The sequence below is a fragment of the Hippocampus bargibanti genome, linkage group LG12 (assembly GCF_051943395.1).
Source record: "Hippocampus bargibanti isolate YZ-2025 linkage group LG12, ASM5194339v1, whole genome shotgun sequence".
NCBI classification, from domain to species: Eukaryota; Metazoa; Chordata; class Actinopteri; order Syngnathiformes; family Syngnathidae; genus Hippocampus; species Hippocampus bargibanti.
This window is the reverse complement of record NC_142745.1, coordinates 20,927,886-20,949,059: the sequence shown is the minus strand read 5'-3', so window position 1 is coordinate 20,949,059 and position 21,174 is coordinate 20,927,886. Positions and strand designations below refer to the sequence as shown.

At 43.8% G+C, this 21,174-nt stretch overlaps 1 protein-coding gene across 6 annotated transcripts in view; it reads right to left on the bottom strand.

Moving 5' to 3' along the window:
- sfmbt1 (Scm like with four mbt domains 1) overlaps positions 1 to 21,174 on the bottom strand; it is a 51,077-nt gene that overhangs the window by 14,039 nt on the left and 15,864 nt on the right. For all 6 annotated transcript variants that reach the window (XM_089009810.1, XM_089009806.1, XM_089009807.1 and 3 more), the window contains 11 exons: positions 20,412 to 20,509; positions 16,649 to 16,750; positions 16,387 to 16,546; positions 15,879 to 15,961; positions 13,574 to 13,700; positions 13,296 to 13,409; positions 7,399 to 7,441; positions 6,258 to 6,322; positions 6,032 to 6,171; positions 356 to 465; positions 81 to 256 (listed from right to left, as the gene is read on the bottom strand). In XM_089009810.1, coding sequence (XP_088865936.1) covers positions 81 to 256; positions 356 to 465; positions 6,032 to 6,171; positions 6,258 to 6,322; positions 7,399 to 7,441; positions 13,296 to 13,409; positions 13,574 to 13,700; positions 15,879 to 15,961; positions 16,387 to 16,546; positions 16,649 to 16,750; positions 20,412 to 20,509 — 1,218 coding nt within the window. The remainder of the gene's footprint in view (positions 1 to 80; positions 257 to 355; positions 466 to 6,031; positions 6,172 to 6,257; positions 6,323 to 7,398; positions 7,442 to 13,295; positions 13,410 to 13,573; positions 13,701 to 15,878; positions 15,962 to 16,386; positions 16,547 to 16,648; positions 16,751 to 20,411; positions 20,510 to 21,174) is intronic.

Sequence of the window (21,174 nt, the reverse complement as noted above, 5' to 3'; positions counted from 1 at the left end):
ATGCAATTTTCCACGCAGGGAGCTCAACGCCACGGTGGAAATGGCGACCCGGCCGACGGCCACATGGCCAATCCGCTTACTGTATTTGGTCTTGGTGAGGACGGAGCAATTTTCCGAGCAGTGCTCTAGAACCATGCGAGGTCCGAAGAGGTTGGGGCAGCACTCCAACTTGATGCAGGTCTTCCGGCAGAATTCAGCCACGCGATCTGCCGTGCGCACAATTTCCACCGTGGCGCGGTAGCTCTTTCCCTTATATCTGAAAGAGAGGACAAGCGCGGGTTGTCTGGAACCCATTCTTTGGGTAAAAGAGATCCCCACGCCACTTCCTTCTGAGGGACACAGCGTGTACTCTCACTTGGCTTTGAGAGTCTCCCCGTTGCCTTGCCAGCGACTCTCCTGCTCCAGCTGCAGTTCCTTCAGAACGCGGCTCGGCTTATACGCCGAGTTGATGAGAAGAGTCAAAACCTGCGCACAAGGTCAAGACGACAAAATGCTTGACTCAATCGATTTCTCAGGGGTGAGAATGACAAATGAGAAAAATGGCGGGGGCGCACACGCATATATATATATATATATATATATATATATATACAGTAAAGTCTCGTTATATCGATATTCAAGGGAGTCCGAAAAAATATCGATATAACCGGGACTATCGATATATCCGACCCTGTTTGCATGTAATTTTCTCCGTGCGTGCATAGAAATAGTATCGATATAACCGGGACTATCGATATATCCGATATCGATATAACGAGACTTTACTGTATATACATACAGTAAAGTCTCGTTATATCGATATTCTCGGGAGTTAGAAAAATTGTCGATATAACCGTACTGTCGATATATCCGTCCTGCGCCGAACTGTATTAAAGGGGGGGGGGCGTAAACGAGGGAGCTTTGATATGGCATGTCATTTTATCATTGGGTTCATGGATTGCGTATCTAACATGCTTTTTGTACAGTAGTGAAGTGAAAAATAAATTTGTGCATAAAATAAAAACGTCTTTACACTTTTTTAATGACTATTTCCTTTCAAAAATGCCACCAATGCAAAATCCACACGTTCTATTCACACGAAACCACGAAAAAAAAACAGTGATTGTTGCATGCATATCTGAATGCTGCACAATTAAATACAGTACATGCATGACAAACCAAAACTGCAACGTTTACATTACTTACGTTGATGAAGTATGTTTGGTCTGAGAACCGTGTTGCGTCCAAAAGCCGCCATTAGAGGGCATCCAAGCGCCATATAAGAAACGGAGGTGGCCTTTTGCGTCTTTTTTTTGGGTGAGAGATGTTGCCTCATATTGGCACATATAATTATTTAATCGATTGCAAACATGTATGCCATTGTTGTCGCCATTGTTGAAGACGGTAGAAAATGTCATCTGCTACACACGAGCTGGCGCTTGAAAATGAATATGGCGTCTGCTACACGGGAGCTGGTCATGTAACAAACTCACGTGGCCAAGTCACTTGACCAAGTCGACCAATGGCGCGACCGATACAGATTTCGATAATAGTGGTTCTGTGTAGAAACCCCTAAGCAAATATCGATTCACCTTAAATATCTTTTGTATCGATATAAACATAGCAAAATGGCCGGCGGGAGATGAAAAAGAGCACCGTAGTAACCACGAATCGTACTAAACGGAACTAATTATACATAAAAAGACTAGAAATGTGCACGGGAAATGAAAATAGTGTCGTAATAAGCAGTATTATCAATATAAACGATATCGATATAACGAGACTTTACTATATATATATATATATATATATATATATATATATATATATATATATATATATATATATATATATATATATATATATATATATATCATATTTATATGTGCCGCTTATTCCTCAATAGGGTCGCGGGGGTTGCTGGAGCCTATCTCAGCTGTCTTCGGGCACGAGGCGGGGGACACCCTGAATTGGTTGCCAGCCAATCGCAGGGCACACAAAGACATACAACAGTCACTCTCACACTCACACCTAGGGACAATTTGGAGTGGTCAATCTGCCTGCCATGCATGTTTTTGGAGTGTGGGAGGAAACTGGAGGACCCGGAGAAAACCCACGCGGGTCCGGGGAGAACATGCAAACTCCACACAGGGAGGCCGGACCGGGATGCGAACCGGCGACCTCTGCAATGTGAAGCCGGTGTGCTAACCACTCGACTACCGGGCCGCTCTATATATATATATATATATATAAATATATATATCCTCGTTTCACCCCTTATGGGTGGTGTCTGTCCCCATTTTAGCTCGGATCCTCTACCAGAGGCCAGGAAGCTTGAGGGTTCTGCGCAGGATCCGTGCTGGTCCCAGCACTGCACTTTTCTGGACCGAGATATCCGATGTTGTTGCCAGGATCTGTTGGAACCACTCGCCGAGTTTGGGGGTCACTGTCCCGAGTGCTCCGACCACCACAGGCACGACTGTCACCTTTACCTTCCAGGCTCTCTCCAGCTCTGAGCCCTTGGTATTTCTCGATTTTCTCATGTTCCTTCTTTCTGATGTTTCCATCACTCGGGACCGCGACATCCACGACAACGGCTTTCCTTTCCCCTTTATCTATGACCACGATATCTGGTTGGTATCTGGAAGTCCCACAGGATCTCTGCTTGGTCATTCTCTACTACCTTTGGAGGTGTTTCCCATTTTGACCTTGGGGTTTCTAGTCCATACTCCGCACAGATGTTTCGGTAGACTATGCCAGCCACCTGGTTATGGCGCTCCATGTAGGCTTTCCCTGCCAGCATCTTACACCCTGCAGTTATGTGTTGATTGTCTCAGGTGCCTCTTTGCACAACCTACACCTGCCTGGTGTGGTATATCCCTGCCTCTATGGCTCTGGTGTTCAGGGCCTGCTCTTGAGCAGCCAGGATGAGTGCCTCTGTGCTGTCCTTTAGGCCAGCCCTCTCTAGCCACTGATAGGACTTCTTGAGATCAGCCACTTCTGTTATGGTTCGGTGGTACATCCCGTGTAGGGGCTTTTCCTCCCATGATTGTCCATCTTCCAGCACCTCATCCTCTGTTCACCATTGTCTGAGACATTCTCTGAGTACATAATCCGTTGGAGCCTTCCCTTTGATGTATTCATGGAGCTTGGATGTTTAATCCTGGACAGTGGCTCTCACACTCACTACTCGCCGGCCTCCTTCCTTACGGCTTGTGTACAGTCTCAGAGTGCTGGACTTGGGATGGAACCCTCCATGCATGGTGAGGAGTTTTCGGGTCTTAACATCCGTGGCTTCTGAGGACTTGCCACATCCGCTGCAGGTATTTGGTCGTAGCCGCTTTCCTTGTTGCTAGTTCGAGGTTACCATTGGCCTGTGGTATACCAAGGTACTTGTAGCTGGGCTTGTTCTTGCCATTGAGCTTGCTTCTGAGGACTTGCCTCACCCGCTGGAGGTATTTGGTCGTAGCCGCTTTCCTTGTTGCTAGTTCGAGGTTGCCATTGGCCTGTGGTATATCAAGGTACGTGTAGCTGTTTTCAATGTCTGCTATTGTTCCTTCAGGGAGTGAGACCCCTTCAGTGTGGACTACCTTGACCCTCTTAGTCACCATCCGACTACATTTCTCCAGCCCGAATGACATCTGGATATCACTGCTGTAGATCCTGGTTGTGTGGATCAGGGAGTCTATGTCCCTTTCGCTCTTAGCATACAGCTTTATGTCATCCATGTAGTGGAGGTGACTGATCATAGCTCCATTTCTGAGGCAGTATCCATAGCCTGTCTTGGCGATTATCTGGCTGCTCCAAGCATTCAGTCATCCATGTGTGTGGCATCGAGTCATATGGTTTCTTGTAATCAATCCAGGCTGTGCACAGGTTGGTATGTCGTGACCTGCAGTCAAGTGCGACTGTTCTGTCAACCAGCAGCTGATGTTTGGCACCTCTAGTATCTCTACCAATGCCTTTCTGTGCTTTCCTCATGTATTGATCCATGTGTCCACTTATCTTAGCCACAATGATGCCTGACATGAGGAGAGACAGGTTATTGGTCGATAGTTGGAAGGAACTGCACCCTTTGAGGAATCCTTCATGATCAGGATTGTTCGCCCTTCGGTTAGCCATCCTGGATGAGTCCCATCCATCAGCAACTGGTTCATTTGTGCTGCTAGGCGCTCGTGGAGAGCTGTGAGTTTCTTTAGCCAGTAGGTGTGGACCATATCCGGGGATTCGAACCCCCGTCTCCCGTATGCCCAACCGATGCCTTATCAACTGAGTGTGTGTATATATATATATATGCCACGCCTCCCCGCTTTCCACCACTTCTTTTTTCAGGACGGCGGGTACGAAAACGGGACACTGTCAACCCGTATTGTACTTTGTATTACCCTGGACTTTGTCTTCGGTGCTCGTTCCATTGCTCCCCCCACTCGTCGTTTTTGGTATTCATTATTTTTGATTACATCCCTGGTCCTCTTTTTGGGACCAGTGCTTTGTGTTCTAGCTCAATAAATCCTGCACGGATCTCTGTCTCTGTCGCGTTGCTGGCTGTAGCGGTGGCAGCCGCAGAAAAAAAAAAGGGCTGGCGGACGTGGTCGTAAGTATGGGTGGCCATAACTCGCCCCGGTCGTAAATCGGATGTTACCTGTATATAAAGCTACAGTAAAGTCTCGTTATATCGATATTCTCGGGAGTCGGAAAAAATATTGATATAACCGGACTATCGATATATCCGATCCTGCGGCATGTAAATTTTCTCCTTGCGTTCATAGAAATAGTATCGTAATAAGCAGTACTATCGATATAACGAGGCTTTACTGTATATGTGCGTGTACACAAAATGTCATAATGTATGATATAAAATAACTTTGTGATAATACCCAGCATGAATATGAATGGCTTTCTGTTTTTCATGATTGGTAAAAATCCAGCCAAACTATCGGAATAAAAGTCAATTTGCCGGGTACTTGCACAAAGTTACTGCTATCTGGCCTGCACACTGCTCTTGAGCTTGCTTTCTGCTGTCTCCCACATAAGTATATCGATGCTAACGTTAGCATGGGGCATGCCGTAGTGCCACTGACAGCCGACTGTTTCATAGATGGTATTGTTTCATTGCAAATTAGAATCTATCAAATCCTCTCCAAAGGCGAATCAACCTGAGTTTTTGTTATTCGTCCACTTATTCAAAAGGGGGTGTTTACCTTGCACTCTCAGATGGACTCAGAGATGATGCAATCGATCTATTCGAGGAGTCCCAGCAACTCAGTACGATCATGTTCACTAGGGCTCTAACTCCCAAATGCTTCATTACTGAACCACCCTCTGCGGTCACATTCTCTGATGGAAGTGAGCATGCTTATGGCGCAGTGATGTACCTGAAATGGACCACAGACCAGGGTCCTATCATTAGACTGGTTAAAACAGTTGCAATGGTTTGGAAGGTGGCAAAAAGGTTCTCTCAACAAGTTCAAGCCTTGGACGGCCCAAAGTGGGAGGCAGTCTCCTCCAAAGGAGCCATCTCTGGGAAAAAAAGCCTCCTTCTTGGTCGTGCATCTCAAAGTGGAGACCTCAAAACATTTCACTTTTCCAAAGATGAGTGTCTTGGCAAACTACAGATATGGTCGAAGCTGTAGTCCAAAGATGAGTGGCACCATTTTTCCCCCAGAGGAGAGAGCTGGAATGAAGGCAGGTGTGCCAGCAGCTGAAAGCCATTCAGAAATCAGGAAGGCTCTCACCAGAAGAAACCACTCCTTAAAATAGTCAGCCAATCAAAATGGCGCTTTCCGCCAACCGGCGTCAGTATCATCCAATCAAATTTGCGCTTTCCGCCAACACAAGCCAAAACAGGAAATGAACAGCAAAAAAGCGAGAATACATATTTAGTTTTATCTGGCCATTTGGTCTGAAAAAGTCAGAAGTCTGCCAATCTGAGACAATTTCTCTGCTTTCCTTCCTGCTGCATATCGGCTGTTGTCCGAAAAATGGCAAAGATGAGAGTGTGAAATATGTCGGCGACTGGGGTTAAAATGTATGGGTGAAAAGGACGAAGGACCTCTTTGATGACAAGGATGCAGTTTCCGGGCCCGATAAACTGAGGCAGCTCGGCGATGCGTCCCTTATTCAGGTACGGGCCGGAGAAACAGCGATGGTTAAAGTAGATCTTGGGGCAGCAGTATTTCCCGTTTCCCTTGCCTGTAACGAGAAGAAGGATGGACACAATGCGTGCGTGAATGGGGCTCCAAGAAGGCGGGCGACCCTCGCCAAGCGCATTCACTGACCAGCCTCCGGATGATTTGCCATTTGCGGCCTCAGCGTGTCGGGCGACGACGACGTTGGCGGGCCTCTGCCGGAAAGTCAAGCAAAAATGGCTTCAAACGGGACATATCACCGTGTGACAATCTCTTTTCGTCAATGGATGCTACAGCTTCGTGTTTGCTTTCAACATTTAGCTTGTAGTAGACATGCACATTCCACTGTGACGTCCCTGATCCACTGCTGAAAAGGATGCTTTGATGCTCTCCTCTTTCATCTCGAACTGCTTCATATCACAAAGAGGGTATAGCAAGCGCTGAAGAATGAATGACTCTCTGTGTTGTCATATTTTTTGTTATTTTTGTTTTTTCCCAAGATGGCGGCGCGTGAACACGCAGCGGGTCCTCTCCTGGCAAATTGGCGTTTTCATGTTTGTTAAAGCCATTATAAGTGCCTTGCACGCTGGGTCCGAGAGGACAGTAATTTCATCTGTGCTCGATGTCATGCATATTAGCATATTGAACAATAAAGCTGACTTTAACGTGTGGCCGTCATAATAATAATAATAATAATAATAATAATAATAATAATAATAATAATAATAATAATAATAATAATAATAATAATAATAATAATAATAATAATAATAATAATAATAATACATTACATTTGAAGCACCTTTCAAAGCTCTCAAGGACACTTCACAGTCACAGACAAGCATAGGTACTATAATAAATAGATAATCTCATCTCTCATCTCATCTCATTTTCCGTGCCGCTTATTCCTCATTAGGGTCACGGGGGTTGCTGGAGCCTATCTCAGCAGTCTTCGGGCACAAGGCGGGGGACACCCTGAATTGGTTGCCAGCCAATCGCAGGGCACACAAAGACATACAACAGTCACTCTCACACTCACACCTAGGGACAATTTGGAGTGGTCAATCTGCCTGCCATGCATGTTTTTGGAGTGTGGGAGGAAACCGGAGGACCCGGAGAAAACCCACGCGGGTCCGGGGAGAACATGCAAACTCCACACAGGGAGGCCGGACCGGGACGCGAACCGGCGACCTCTGCACTGTGAAGCCGGTGTGCTAACCACTCGACTACCGGGCCGCCCTAAATAGATAATCTATATAATAAAAAAAAGATATAATAAATAAATACTCACTGTTTCTCTGGCTGCACCACAGCAATCTTTCTCTCGTTTTCGACTAAAAGACAAGCAGATCTTGAGTCAAAAGACGTCAAACGCCACGGCGTCACTTGCACGATATACACGTATGCGTTCAAGGTCAAAGGTACCTCAAGGTCAGTCATGAAGGGAATTTGCGTCAAGTGAAGGTAGAAGCTGATAAAATGTTTTTACATACACATCCGAAATGTTCATTTCAACTCATTTGTAGATGTTAGTTTAGTCTATATATAGATGTATGTACAGTGATACCTTGGCTTAGGAACCTAATTGGTTCCCAGACAGTGTGTAAGATGAAAAGTGTGTATCCCAAAAAATAATTTCCCATAGGAAACCATTAAAATGAGAATAATCCATTCCCAGGTCCACATAAAACATCATTTTCTCTTCTTCTTTTCCCGTCAAGGGGTCGCCACAGCAAATCAGTGTCCTCCATCTTGAGAGGTTTGATCTGCATGTTTGTTTTGGCCAAGCTTTTACGTCGGATGCCCGTCCTGACACAATCCTCTGTATTTATCCGGGCTTGGGACCGGCACAAGAAGACATATGTCCCTTTGTGGCTACAGAACAAGCAACTCGCCCAGTAAAAGCCCAAACACAAAATGGTAATCGGGGATGAGGACGGCTCTTAACAACTTGCTATGTTTTTGTAACCAGCCCTCTTAGTGAGTGTGAATGTATTTCTTCTGTGTCTCAGTGACTTGGTATGTTTTTGTACACAGACCTTGTAGCCAGTGCTAACGTGTTGCTGCTTTTCGTACCTGTCTCTGTGACTTTACAGACATGTTTTTTTTTAACCAGCCCTGTTAGGACTGTGTTGTAACCGTAATGCTTGGGGAACCAATTAAGTGTGTAAGCCGAGTTCCCACTATACATATATACATACAGTATATACATATACAGCATATACTGTACTGTACACACACACACACACACATTTATGTGAATGCGTACGTGCTGTGAGCAAGATCAGAGTGGACTTTTAGGCCATGGATAGGAGAACGAAATGACAGTACATATTTGACTTTTTCCACTTTGGAGGGTGGTTCCAAATGTTTGTATTGTTAAACCCCTAAAGCGCTGACACTGTCGAAACAAAAGACACTTTTAATATTTTAGTATCTGCAAGCATCTTCTTCAAAACTGTCAGACATTTTTGTTAATTTTAATTGTATTTATTTATGTTTTTTGTACATGGATTATTTTGTAAGTGCAACAATAAGAGCAACAGAGAGATCACAGCCAGTACCATGTAATAAAATAACTATCAATGAATTAATTTGATCTCCTTATCCTCACGAGGGTCACAGCCCAATTCTCTCATTTCTGTTTAACCTTCCAACCTCTGCACACCCAAAGAGTAATATCAAAATAAACACAATCAAAGTATAGCTTTCATTGTAAATTAATTGACAAAGATGAAACATTTTTTTTGTTAGTTCTTTTTTTAAAGCACTCTCCTTCCCATTTTATTACGTGAACGAAAATGTTTTTGTTGTTGTTATTTTGTCAATTATTGTCTGAAATAACTGATCATTTTGTACTTTCTAAGCCTTAAAACTACACAAAATATACCTCATTTTATGTATAATAAATGTGCAATTGTATTATTTTTAAAGAAATAAACTGTACTATATAATAAAGTCATTTTATTTACCTTTGTGATGGTCGTTGATGGCTTGATTGAGTAGTGGCCGGTTTCCTCAGCATTAAACACTTGATGAGGAACCTAGCCTTCTTCTTTCACCATCTTGAGGAATGATCCCTTGTAGGTGCTTTCTCTGCGATAATTTTACCTAGTTCCTCATCAATTGTGTTCTGTTTAGCTAGGTTGATGGTTTTTTCATCAAGTGTACAGGTGGCTTGTGCGGGTTATTTGTGGAGCCTGATTGATGGGAATTTTAACCTTGCAGTGTACACTCTGTCTTTGAACTATCAAAATTGAAACAAGTCCAAATTTCACTGTTTTCTATTCATTTTGTCACTCTCAGTCTGTCGTCTGCCCATCTCTTTCATGTTTAAACTGTCACGGTTTGCGAGGTGGTGATGGCGGGTTCGGATCCCAAAAAGCAGGCAGGAGGGAGCAGGAGGTTGTTTGACAAATTGTATTAAAATAAAGATCAGCAGGAACAAAATGTAAAACATCAAAATCATCTGAATGGAAAAAATACAAAGTAGCAAAAGAAGACCAAAAGTAAAAGTCCGCCAAGGTTAAACAAACACATACACAATGCATGCAGCAACCAAGCAGCAAAGAAACAATGAACCGGCACCGGATGGTCACGCCGGGTGTCCTTTTAAGTGTCAATGATTAAACGACCAGCACCTGCGAGGCTGCAGGCAGGGCTGACGTCGCTACCCGCTGGTCGCCAATCTGATCGGGACGACCAGCACCTGTGCAGGTGTAGGCGGGGCCGACAGCGCCCCCCGTTGGTCGCCAACCAGATCATGATAGTACCCCCCCTTCAAGGGGCTGCTTCCAGAAGTCCCAACAGTCTCCCAAAAGGTCCACTCGCCAGGGAACGGTCGGTGGAGAGGGCAACCGCTGCCTCTCCAGCACACGACGGGCAGCGGCCTGATGGGAACGGGACTCGGCCTGGGGTGGACGAAGACGCGGCACGGATCGTCGTGGGCGTGAGTGCGATCCCTCTCGCACGTTCACGCGACGGCGCATGGCTCTGCGTGGACGTCGAACTGCCAGGCAAAGAATGGCACCCCGTACGGCCGTATGGGACCAGGTCTCGGCCGGACGCCGACGTGGGCGTGAACTGCCCGGCTCCGGGGGAACGAGACCAGTCCAGAGCCGCTCCGGGATCCAGCGGTGAGTGGGGTCTCGGACTGACGTTGACGCGGACGTTGCACGGCTCGTCGTGGATGAGACTCAATTCGTCATGCACGACGACAGCGTGGCTGGACGTGGGCGTGCAATGCCAGTCATCCAGTGTCACCCTGGACGGCCACCTGGAAGGAGGTCTCGGCCGGACGTTTACGTGGACGTTGCGGCTCGTCGGGTGACGCAATTCAAACTCGACGAGGCTTGCGCTAACGTGGACGTAGCATTGCCAGGCACAGGGTGGAAATGAGACGGGTCCGATGTACCTGCGGGATCCGATGATAGGCCGGTTCATTCAGTCACGGTTTGCGAGGTGGTGATGGCGGGTTCGGATCCCAAAAAGCAGGCAGGAGGTTGTTTGACAAATTGTATTAAAATAAAGTCAGCAGGAACAAAATGTAAAACATCAAAATCATCTGAATGGAAAAAAGCGCCCCCCGTTTGGCGCCAACCAGATCATGACATAAACCACCTCCCCTCACTGCTGCGTTCTTGACCAATCACGTGGCTTTAACCAAAGACTGGGGGCGGGGAATACAGGACAAAAAAATAATGTCGGCTGCCATTTTCTTTTTTGGAGAATGGCTTCACTCTCTTTGTCTGTAACCCCCCCCCCCCATCACTGTTGCGATCTTGACCAATCACGTGGCTTTAACCGACGACTGGGGGCGTGGAATAGAGGACAAAAAGAAGCCGGCTGCCATTTTCTGGTTAGGACAACGGGCTCGTTCGTGAACGACACATCACATATTGTGGCAGCTCCGTGTGTATACCGAAAAATAGTTTGGATGCCAAGGTAAAATTTCCATAAATTTAATGTTCGTAAACCGAAAAGTTCCTAAGCCAAGGGGTTCGTAAACCGAGGTATCGCTGTGGTTTATTTGCTAACTTTGCATATCTGTAGGGTGTACCGTTATTAAACAAAATAAACTTTATTTTCAGTCTGATATCATATTACACCCTTCTCGTAGCTGATAGGCCCATTCGAAATGATGTTGATGGATCTTTTTCTCTGGTTCATGGCTTTTCACGGTGTTAGGTAAGTGGTAGTAAAATCAGCAGGAATCAAAGTGATGAACAAAAAGATTATTTTAATCTTGGACAGCAGAGACATTGTAAGGTCGAAGTAGGAAGGCCATTAAGGGAGAAACTTCTGCTCTCCCCCCACCCGAGATGTTATTTATACAGAGGGTGGGAATGACATCATTTCAAAAGGGGCCTATCAGCTACGAGATAGAAATATGATATTAGACTGAAATAAGAATGGTTGAGTAACGGTACACACTACAATTATGTAAGGTTATAAGGTAAACTATGCATTTATATAGAGGTAACATCCGACTTATGACCAGCTCAACTTACGACCAACTCGACTTACGACCACCCGTACTTACGACTATGACCTCCAGACCCATGCATACTGTTAGGGTAATTCGCCATACAAACATCTCTAAACATCGCTCTGTAGTCTTTGTTTACATCTTGAACTTCCTCATACGTCATATCTTGCCTACACGATGTCACATTTTCATTACGTCACATCCTGTCGCGTCATTACTATGCGCCGCATAAATACTCCTGCAGCCCGTTCGTCTCTCTCTCTCCTGCACCCTCCGCCGCCGATACCACGATGTCCCGTGCTCTCCCAATTAAATCAACTTTCTGTTCAAGACCTGGCTCCCTGATGATTTAACCATCGATCTCCATCTACACCCGTCGAAGCAATGAACCAAGGGCGAACGATAAAAAATAACCCAACACATACCCATGTCATTTACCCTCTATTCACCAGTTTGAATGGATTTCGACTTACGGCCGTTTGGTCGTAACGGAACTCGGTCGTAAGTCGGATATTACCTGTATGTAGTAACAACATAGACTAAACTTAGACAAATATAAATGAGTAGAAAATAAGTAAAATTGGCTGTTTAAAGGACAACCGACACTTCCGGACAAGTTGTGTCTATAATTTGTAAAATCACTTCAAATGACTTCGACTGAGCGCATTTTACAAAGATTCCACTGCATATAGCTATATTTTACGTTTTAAGAATTGCGCTGAATATTCAGGAAGTCTTGTTTTCGAGTTGATGACAATCCCCTACGTGACGTCATGGAGGGAACGCCCCTGACGGAGAAAGCAACACACAATGCATTTTGGGTACTTTTTTTCGTCTGAAAATACCGTGTTGATCGCAAAATTAGAAGGAAAACTACATAAATAACGCGATGGTGAATCGTTGCGTGTCGCAGCCAATTGTGTGTCACACGCATGAAGAATGTGTAAGTTTACACAAATTCCCAGCGACAAATCAGCACATTTCCAACGGAGCTTGTGCGCCATCTTGTGCATTTTCTGTGACGCTACATTGGAGTCCAGACGGCTGGAAGTGATACGGAAGGACTTCTTCAATCGATTGCAAACATTTATGCTTTCCTCTTCAGAACTATTTAAATCATATTCATAACTGGTTGAGTAACAAGAAAGCATCTTCTCCAAATCTGAATTCTCTGAAGCCATTGTTTCGATTCTGGAGCAAGGCAGTGTGTGACCCATTGTGACGTCACAAACAAGGTGGCGGGACTTTCTGAAGCTGCCCAGTTTTCAAGCTCACATGGCAGTTTTGGGACACTTTAAGTCATTTTTATTGGTTTTGCATTTGACCAAAAAATATCAGCCTGCGTGTTTTGGGTATTTAAAGATGCTATAAAACGTTTTTCTGATGTCAGTTAGGAAACAAAAAAAAATGGTGTCGGTTGTCCTTGAAGGATGTGCATATAAAATAGTTCTATCAGATGTCATCACTGCTGTATGTATAAAACCAGGTGAAAGGGACGGCTTTATCTCTTTTGGCTTTCCCACTTTGACCAGACATGTCTCTCTGTTGTCTACAAGAATAAAGTAATCTTTTTTTGTTCACCAGTTTGGTCCCTGCTGATGTTTCATCATAAAACTCTGTAAAGTCCAGAACCAGAAAGAGATCCATCATTTATCCCATCAAAAGCGCAGCCGCACGTAGGCTGGTGAGGGGATGCCCACCTGATGGCTTGATGGGGTGCACGAGCGGATAGCCGTTTGTCTCACACCAGCTGACGGGGAAGATGTCCAGAGAGTCCACATGAACCATCAGCTCGGGCATGGGATGCTTCAGACCTGAAGAAACGACACCAAAAGGGTTGAAAACGTCATTTGTCAAGTGGCGAGGTGATCAACGCTTTTGAGCCTCTGTTCCGTTTCAAAGCTCATCGATCGTTTCAGTTCATGCAGACTCGTGCAGGAAGGGATTGGGAAAGCCTTCTTTGGATCCTCGCGCTCACCTTCCAGGCTGAGCCAGATGTATTGACCTTTAACCCTGGTGATGGTCGCGACGTGAATGTTCTCCGGCGACAGCGGGTTGACGGCCTCCAGTTTCATGGACTCCTTAAAGCCGTGCTCGCACGTCTCCTGGTATATATAGTGAAAGAAATCCAAAAGCTTGTTGAGGCAAATCCACAAAGGGCAAACCAACGGCAAAAAGTGACCAGAGATCCACCCTTAAAGGACAACCGACACATTTTTTTTGTTTCCTAACTGACATCAGAAAAAACGTTTTATAGCATCTAAAATACCCAAAAAAACGCAGGCTGATATTTTGAGTCAAATGAAAAACACCAATAAAAATGACTTAAAGTCTCCCAAAAATATTTCAAAATGATCTGAGAAAGTTTTAGTTTCAGAAGGTCCCGCCCCCTTGTTCGTGACGTCACGCCAAGACGTCTTGCCTTGCTCGAGAATCAAAACAATGGCTTCAGATTCGGAGAAGATGCTTTCTTCTTACTCATCCAGTTATGAATATGATTCAAATAGTTCTGAAGAGGAAAGCATAAATGTTTGCAATCGATCAAAGAAGTCCTCCCGTATCAATTCGAGCTGTCAGGACTCCCATGTAGCGTCCCACAAAATGCAGAGATGGCGCCCAAGCTCCTTTGGAAATTGGCTGATTTGTCTGCTGGGAATTTGTGACAACTAGAATCAAATAGTAGTCTTGGTGCAACACACAACGATTCACCATAATGTTATTTATGTAGTTTTCCTTCTAATTTCGCCATCAACACGGATAAACACGAAGTTTTCAGACCAAACACAGTACCCAAAATGCATTGTGTGTCGCTTTCTCGGTCAGGGGCGTTCCTGACGTGACGTCAGGAAAAAGAAGACTTCCTGAATATTCAGCGCTAGTCTTAAAACGTAAAATGTAGGTATATGCGGTGGAATCTTTGTAAAATACGCTCCGTAGAAGTCATTTGAAGTGATTTTACAAATTATGGACACAACTTGTCCGGAGGCGTCAGTTGTCCTTAAAAAGTCACTCGCGCGCTGGCCAAAACACCATCGGGTTGCCACGAATGACATTGCAGATTTGATTAAATTGTCAGTGGGATGTAATATTTCTGAATGGCATCCATGATTGTGAAGCAACCACACGCAATGATAATAAAGTGATACCTTGGTTTACGAACTTAATTGGTTCGCAGACAGTGTGTAAGGCAAAAAGTGTGTATCCCAAACATTAATTTTCCATAGGAAACCATTAAAATGAGAATAATTCGTTCCCAGGTCCCCATAAAACACAATTTTCTATTTTCTAATTTTCCTAATGATTCCTTGTAAGCTTTGTCAGCTTTATCGTCACAACTGGCTGCCTCACCATGACGAATGACACTATGAATCCCTGTACGCCGCTTAAAGTTCTCGAACCATCCGTGGCTAGCCTTGAAATCATCAATGGATGACAAACTTCCAGGTTGCCTCTTGATGATATCCGAGTGAAGTTGACGTGCTTTCTTTGTGATAATTTTACCTAGTTCCTCATCAATTGTGTTTTGTTTAGCTGGGTTTTATAGCTTTTTGCATCAAGTGTACAGATGGGTTGTGCGGGTTATTTGTGGAGCCTGATTGATGGGATATTTTAACGTTGCAGTCTACAGTCTGCCTTTGAACTATCAATAACGTTGAAATAAGTCCAAATTTCACTGAGTTTTCTATCAATTTTCTCACTGTCTGTTGTCTGTCTATCTTTCTTTAATTTGCGGCTCTGTGTTTATGTAACCCCCCCTCCCCACCACTGCTGCTTTCTTGACCAATCACGTGTGGCTTTCACCAAAGACAGGGGGCGGGGAATAGAGGACAAAAAAAGTGGGAGAGGGAGAGAGAAACTTCTCTCAAAAAAGTGGGAGAGAGAGAGAGACTTCTCTATGTGTGACATCATTTCAAACAAGCCTATCAGCTTCTGGTGATATTGTTTTAAAGTGTCTATCAGCTACAAACTATAAGTGAGTTTACAATCAAACCTGAATAAGTATACAAAAGTGTAGATTTAGAATGACAATAGATATATAGTTATGAATGTGTTCGTATAGGGATTTGCCCTAAAATCAACAAATTCATAGACCTCGTTCAACGGCTGCATAATCGCTTGCGGGAGAGGAACCGCTCACAGCCTCCATTTTGATACCGTTGTGAAACGCGTGAAGGTAAGGAAGGTTGTTTCGTTTCTGCAAACATCTCATTCGGCCGTGGCGGTTAGCACCAGGCGCCGCCCTTGCTCAGGATTGGAACATGCTCGAGTGGATTTGCACTTACGATGGGGAAGCAATGCTGAGGAGCCGCTGCAGCGTCACACCGTTTGAGGTAATCGGCCCAGTCAAAGTCCGGACCCCTGTACCCTGCACACCGCAGAAAAGAAGGTGATATTTCTTTTTCTTTTGAGTTTTGTTCATGTAGACATTAGTAAGAAATATTGTGATAAGTCAATTCTCAATAGTACAATAGCTATCTGGTTGACTGGCTAGCTGTCTAGCTGGCTAGCTATTAGAAATCTATTGGTTTGCTAGCTAGCTTACTATCTATTTGTGTTACTATTCTATCAGAGTTACTTCCGGGTTGAGTGAACGCTGGTGCGTGTGGCTGCCGCTGCTCCACCACAGAAAAACTTATCCAGTGACTATAAAGTGACCGTGAGAGTTTTGAAAGGCGCCTAAAAATGAAATGTATTATTATTATGATTATAAAAAAAAAAACAATCAAACAGATTGTCAGAAGGGACGGAGAAACACACAACCGTAGGACGAGTTAACGGGAGGAAACTAACCTGGCGGCGGGCTGAGAGGGAGTCCGTTCTTCAGACTCCATTGAGCGGGAAAGATGCCGGGACTGTCTCTGTGGCACAGGAAGGAGCGCCCCGAGGTGTCCGACTCCTCCACTTCGCAAAGGTCGTCAATCGCCACCAGGAAGTAGTGCTCATCAAACACCTGGAGGGGGCCCAAATAATGTACTTTGAAAAGCTTTTGCGGTCTGGCTAAAGTCTACATCGAGCTAAACGACAAATATGAGACGGGAGTCAAGTCCGCTACCTTGGCGACGGTGGCCGGCCTGATGGAGATGGGCGCGGCGGGGTCAATGGCTTCCAATTTCATCCCTTCTTTGAAACAATGATGAGCAATGCCAGCCTCCTCCTGACAACCAAACCACACAAGCGCATTTTTTTTTGTCACATTTTCAGTTGTTAAGCAGCTGCTGTTGTTAAATTGCTAAATAAATCAATATCTATTGTACAGTGATACCTCGGTTGACGAACCCCTTGGCTTACAAACTTTTCGGTTTACGAACGTTAAATTTATGAACATTTTACCTTGGCATACAAACTATTTTTCGGGATACACACGGACCTGCCTCAATGAGTGATGTGTCGTTCGTGAACGAGCCCCTTCACCTAACAAGAAAATGGTAGCCGACTTTTTGTCCTCTATTCCCCACCCCCAGTCTTTGGTTAAAGCCACGTGATTGGTCAAGAATGCAGCAGTGAGGGGGTTTACAGACAGACAGAGAGTGAGCACGTTCTCCCAAAAAGAAAATGGCAGCCAACTTTTTTTTTTTTTTTTGTCCTCTAAATTCCTTGTGTGTTCTACATACTTGGCAATAAAGATGATTCTGATTCTGATTCTCCACCCCCAGTCTTCGGTTAAAGCCATGTGATTGGTCAAGAACGCAGCAGTGAGGGGAGGTGGTTTAAACCAGTGTTTTTCAACCAGTGTGCCGCGGCACACCACTGTGCCGCGAGATATTGTCAGTTGTTCCGCGGGAAATTATCCGATTTGTGTGCCTGGGCAGTCTAGCGCCTGGCAGAGTAATCATGTCGTACTCTTCCTTACCAGCAGGTGGCAACAGCGGGTAGTTGTGTGTCACTAATTCGCTTTGAGACGAGCGAATTAGTGACGAGCGAATTAGTGACGCATGGATAGTGCGGCAAGTGAAAGTGATTGAGAGGTTTTTGAAGAGGAAAAATGCTGACTCAGAAGTGGATCCTGGACAAAACCCGGATCCGCTTTTCCATACAGAGGTCCGATGGTTGTCACGCGGTAAGGTGCTGGCCCGTGTGTATGAGCTGCGAGAGGAACAAGTGTTTCTGACGAATGAGGGGTCTGATTACGCAAAGCTGCTTGCAAGTGATGAGTGGTGTGCAAGGCTGGCATACCTGACAGATATTTTTCATCATCTCAATGAACTGAACACACGAATGCAAGGTCGAAATGAAAATCTGCTTACAAGTTCAGATAAAATAAATGGTTTTCGTTCAAAGGTGCACCTCTGGCAGCAGCATGTGGAAAGGGGCAATCTTGAAATGTTCCCACTCACCAATAAATGGCAAGATGTCAATACTACTGCACTGTGTGAGTTAATAGTGAAACATCTGAAAACTGTTGAGGAGAAGATGACATTTTATTTCTCTTCAGCCTCCACGGAGCACCTTGGCTGGGTTAGGGACCCATTCAGCTCAGCATCAACTGTTGGAATAAACATGACAGGAGCAGGAGGAACTAACTGAACTGAGACAAGATCGTGGCCTCAAGCTAACCTTTGCTGATCTACCTTTGGACAGTTTTTGGTTGGCAGCTGCCAAGGAGTTCTCCATGCTGGCTAACAAAGCTATTTTGACATCGCTCCCATTTTCCACAACATATCTGTGTGAGGTGAGCTTTTTAAGTCTGACTGGATATCAGCTCTCTGTTCATCCAAACAGGCCCAGGTTTCACACTGAGTAAATATAAATATGAAAGATTATAAAATACTTTTTTCTTTGTGTTTAGTTAAATGCTATGTTATAATATAACATCATTCTTCAACCTTTTAAAAAAAAGCTTATACGTATTACCAATATAACATAATGTTATATATATATTTTTTTAAATTTAATTGTTAACAATATGTTATGACATGTCATATTGTGTTGCACATTATGTGTTTTGTGTATGATGTGGCTGGTATATTGTTAATTATTAATAATATAATAAAAATGTGAAAAAAAGCATACATTAACAGTTAATACTTTTTTCCCCACATTTTCAGCTGGGGGTGTGCCCCGAGATAATTTCAACGGAAGAAATGTGCCTTGGCTTGATAAAGGTTGAAAAACAGTGGTTTAAACATTAAAGAGACAGGCAGACGACTGTGAGAGAGTGACAAAATGGATAGAAAACAGTGAAATTTGGACTGGTTTCAACTTTGATAGTTCAAAGGCAGAGTGTAGACCGCAAGGCAAAAATTCCCATCAACCAGGCTCCACAAATAACCCTAAAAAACCCTATCAACCCAGCTAAACAGAACACAATTGATGAGGAACAAGGTAAAATTATCGCACAGAAAGGACTTACAAGGGATCATTCCACAAGATGGTGAAAGAAGAAGGCTACGTTCCTCATCAAGCCATCAACGACCATCACAAAGGTAAATAAAACCACTTTATTATACAGTACAGTTTATTTCTTTAATTATAATACCATAGCACATTTATTATACATAAAATAAGGTACAGTATATTTTGTGTAGTTTTAAGGCTTAGAAAATTAGAAAGTCGAAAATTATGTTTTATGGGGACCTAGGAACGGATTATTCTAATTTTAATGGTTTCCTATGAGAAATTATATTTTGGGATGGACACTTTTTGGTTTATACACTCTGTCTGGGAACCAATTAAGTTCGTAAGCCAAGGTATCACTGTATTGTTTTCACTCAAGAGATTTTTCCAAGGACAGTCCCTCGGCGTTCTCAAGCCAAACGAAAAAACTAAGAAAAACTACCTCCTGCACCATGTGCGGCGCTCTAATTGCCAAGTTAAGTGTCCTATTTTTGTGACTCTCTAGCAGTCGCTTGACACTCACAAGGGCCAAAGTGCATTTTCTTTGAGACAAAAAGTTTGCCGCCTCACAAGAACAAAGTCATATTTTTTTCACGTCTGGATTTTCCTTATTTTAAAGGCCAAACTGAACAGGGGGAGAAAATCATAGTTTCACAGAGTAAATATCAAAATTACATCTGTATTCTTTTATTCTGAAAAATAAACCACCCCAATCCCAAGAAATATGATGTTATTGCTGGCTATCTCGGTGTCTGACTGACTATCTCGCTGGCTATCTAGCTGGCTACCTATCTAGCTAGCTATTTGCTGTCTATTAGCTATCTGGCAGGCTGGCTGGGTATCTAGCTTTCTGACTGCCTAGCTAGCTGGCTACATATCGAACTAGCTATTTGCTATCTATTTGCTGACTATTAACTATCTGGCGGGCTGGCTGGCTATCTAGCTATCTGGCTATCTGGCTGGCTATCTAGCCGGCTATATGGCTGGCTACCTATTTGCTGTCTGGCTGGTTATCTGTCTAATAGCTATCTATTTCGCTACATAGCTATAAGATAGCTGTTAGCTAGCTAGCTTTCTATCTGTTTGAGTTACTTCCTGGCTGGCGCGTGTGGCCGCTGCTGCTCACACACAGAAAAACAGATCCTGTGACTGTAAAGTGACCTTGAGAGTTTTCAAAGGTGCTTAGAAATTAAATGTTATAATAATAATTATAAAATATAAAATAATTATAAATAAAATAAAATACTATAAAATAATATAAATTATATTTATATATCAATATAAAAATAATTAAATATTATTATTAGTATTATTAATCTAAAAAAATGAAGATGTGCCATAGTAGACTGACATGTCTATTTTATGAGCGCACCCAGTGGTCGATAGGAGCTTTCTATGTGATTTATATGAAGGGATCACTTGCAAATTCTTTTCTCCAAACTCTTTTCAGAAAAGCAGTGAGAGGTTGACGGCATCAGCACCTTGTTGAGTTCTGAGCTCAGAGCTTCATCTGGAGGAAGTGCGCCGATCCTGCGCCTCACCTCCTCCCATTCTTCTTCTGTTCGCAGGGTCAACAGGTCTGAAATAGGCACACATAATTCGGTTCCAGAGAGCAAAGCGCTTCCTGTTTAGTTCATTCCAAACAGTAGCATTAGCAGTGTCTGAAATAATGTGTGCCCGGACGCCCGGGGCATGAAACTTTTATGTCGGTCATACAATTTACAAAACGTTTCCGTCTGGGTGGCCGCCAACTTTTTTTTGAAAAAAAAAAAAAAAAAAAAAAAAAAAACGGAAGTTTTGGTTTTTTTTTCAAATCAAACGTTTGCTTTTTTCAATACAGCAAACGTTTGAACGAAGATTTCAAAATCGGATTTAATTATTCTGATTTCGAAATCTTCCTTTAGTTTGGAAATTTCGGAATTTCGGTTTGTTTGGTAATTTGCATACTCGGCACAGAAGCCAATCAGAAGCCTGCTTTGTGCTTCCGGACTTTCCCCAGCGTTATAAGGTCATGCATTTGCAAATCATTTTCCAAAGTAGACACACAGAACCGCAGCCCCAGAAGAAAGATTCAAAGGAAGCTAACAAAATTTATGACGCTACAAAACGTAAACATACATTATCTCGTGACTGTAAAGTGTCCTTGAGAGTTTTGAAAGGTGCTAAGAAATTAAATGTATTATTATTATTATTCCATCCATCCATCCATCTTCTGCCGCTTATCCGGGGTCGGGTCGCGGGGGC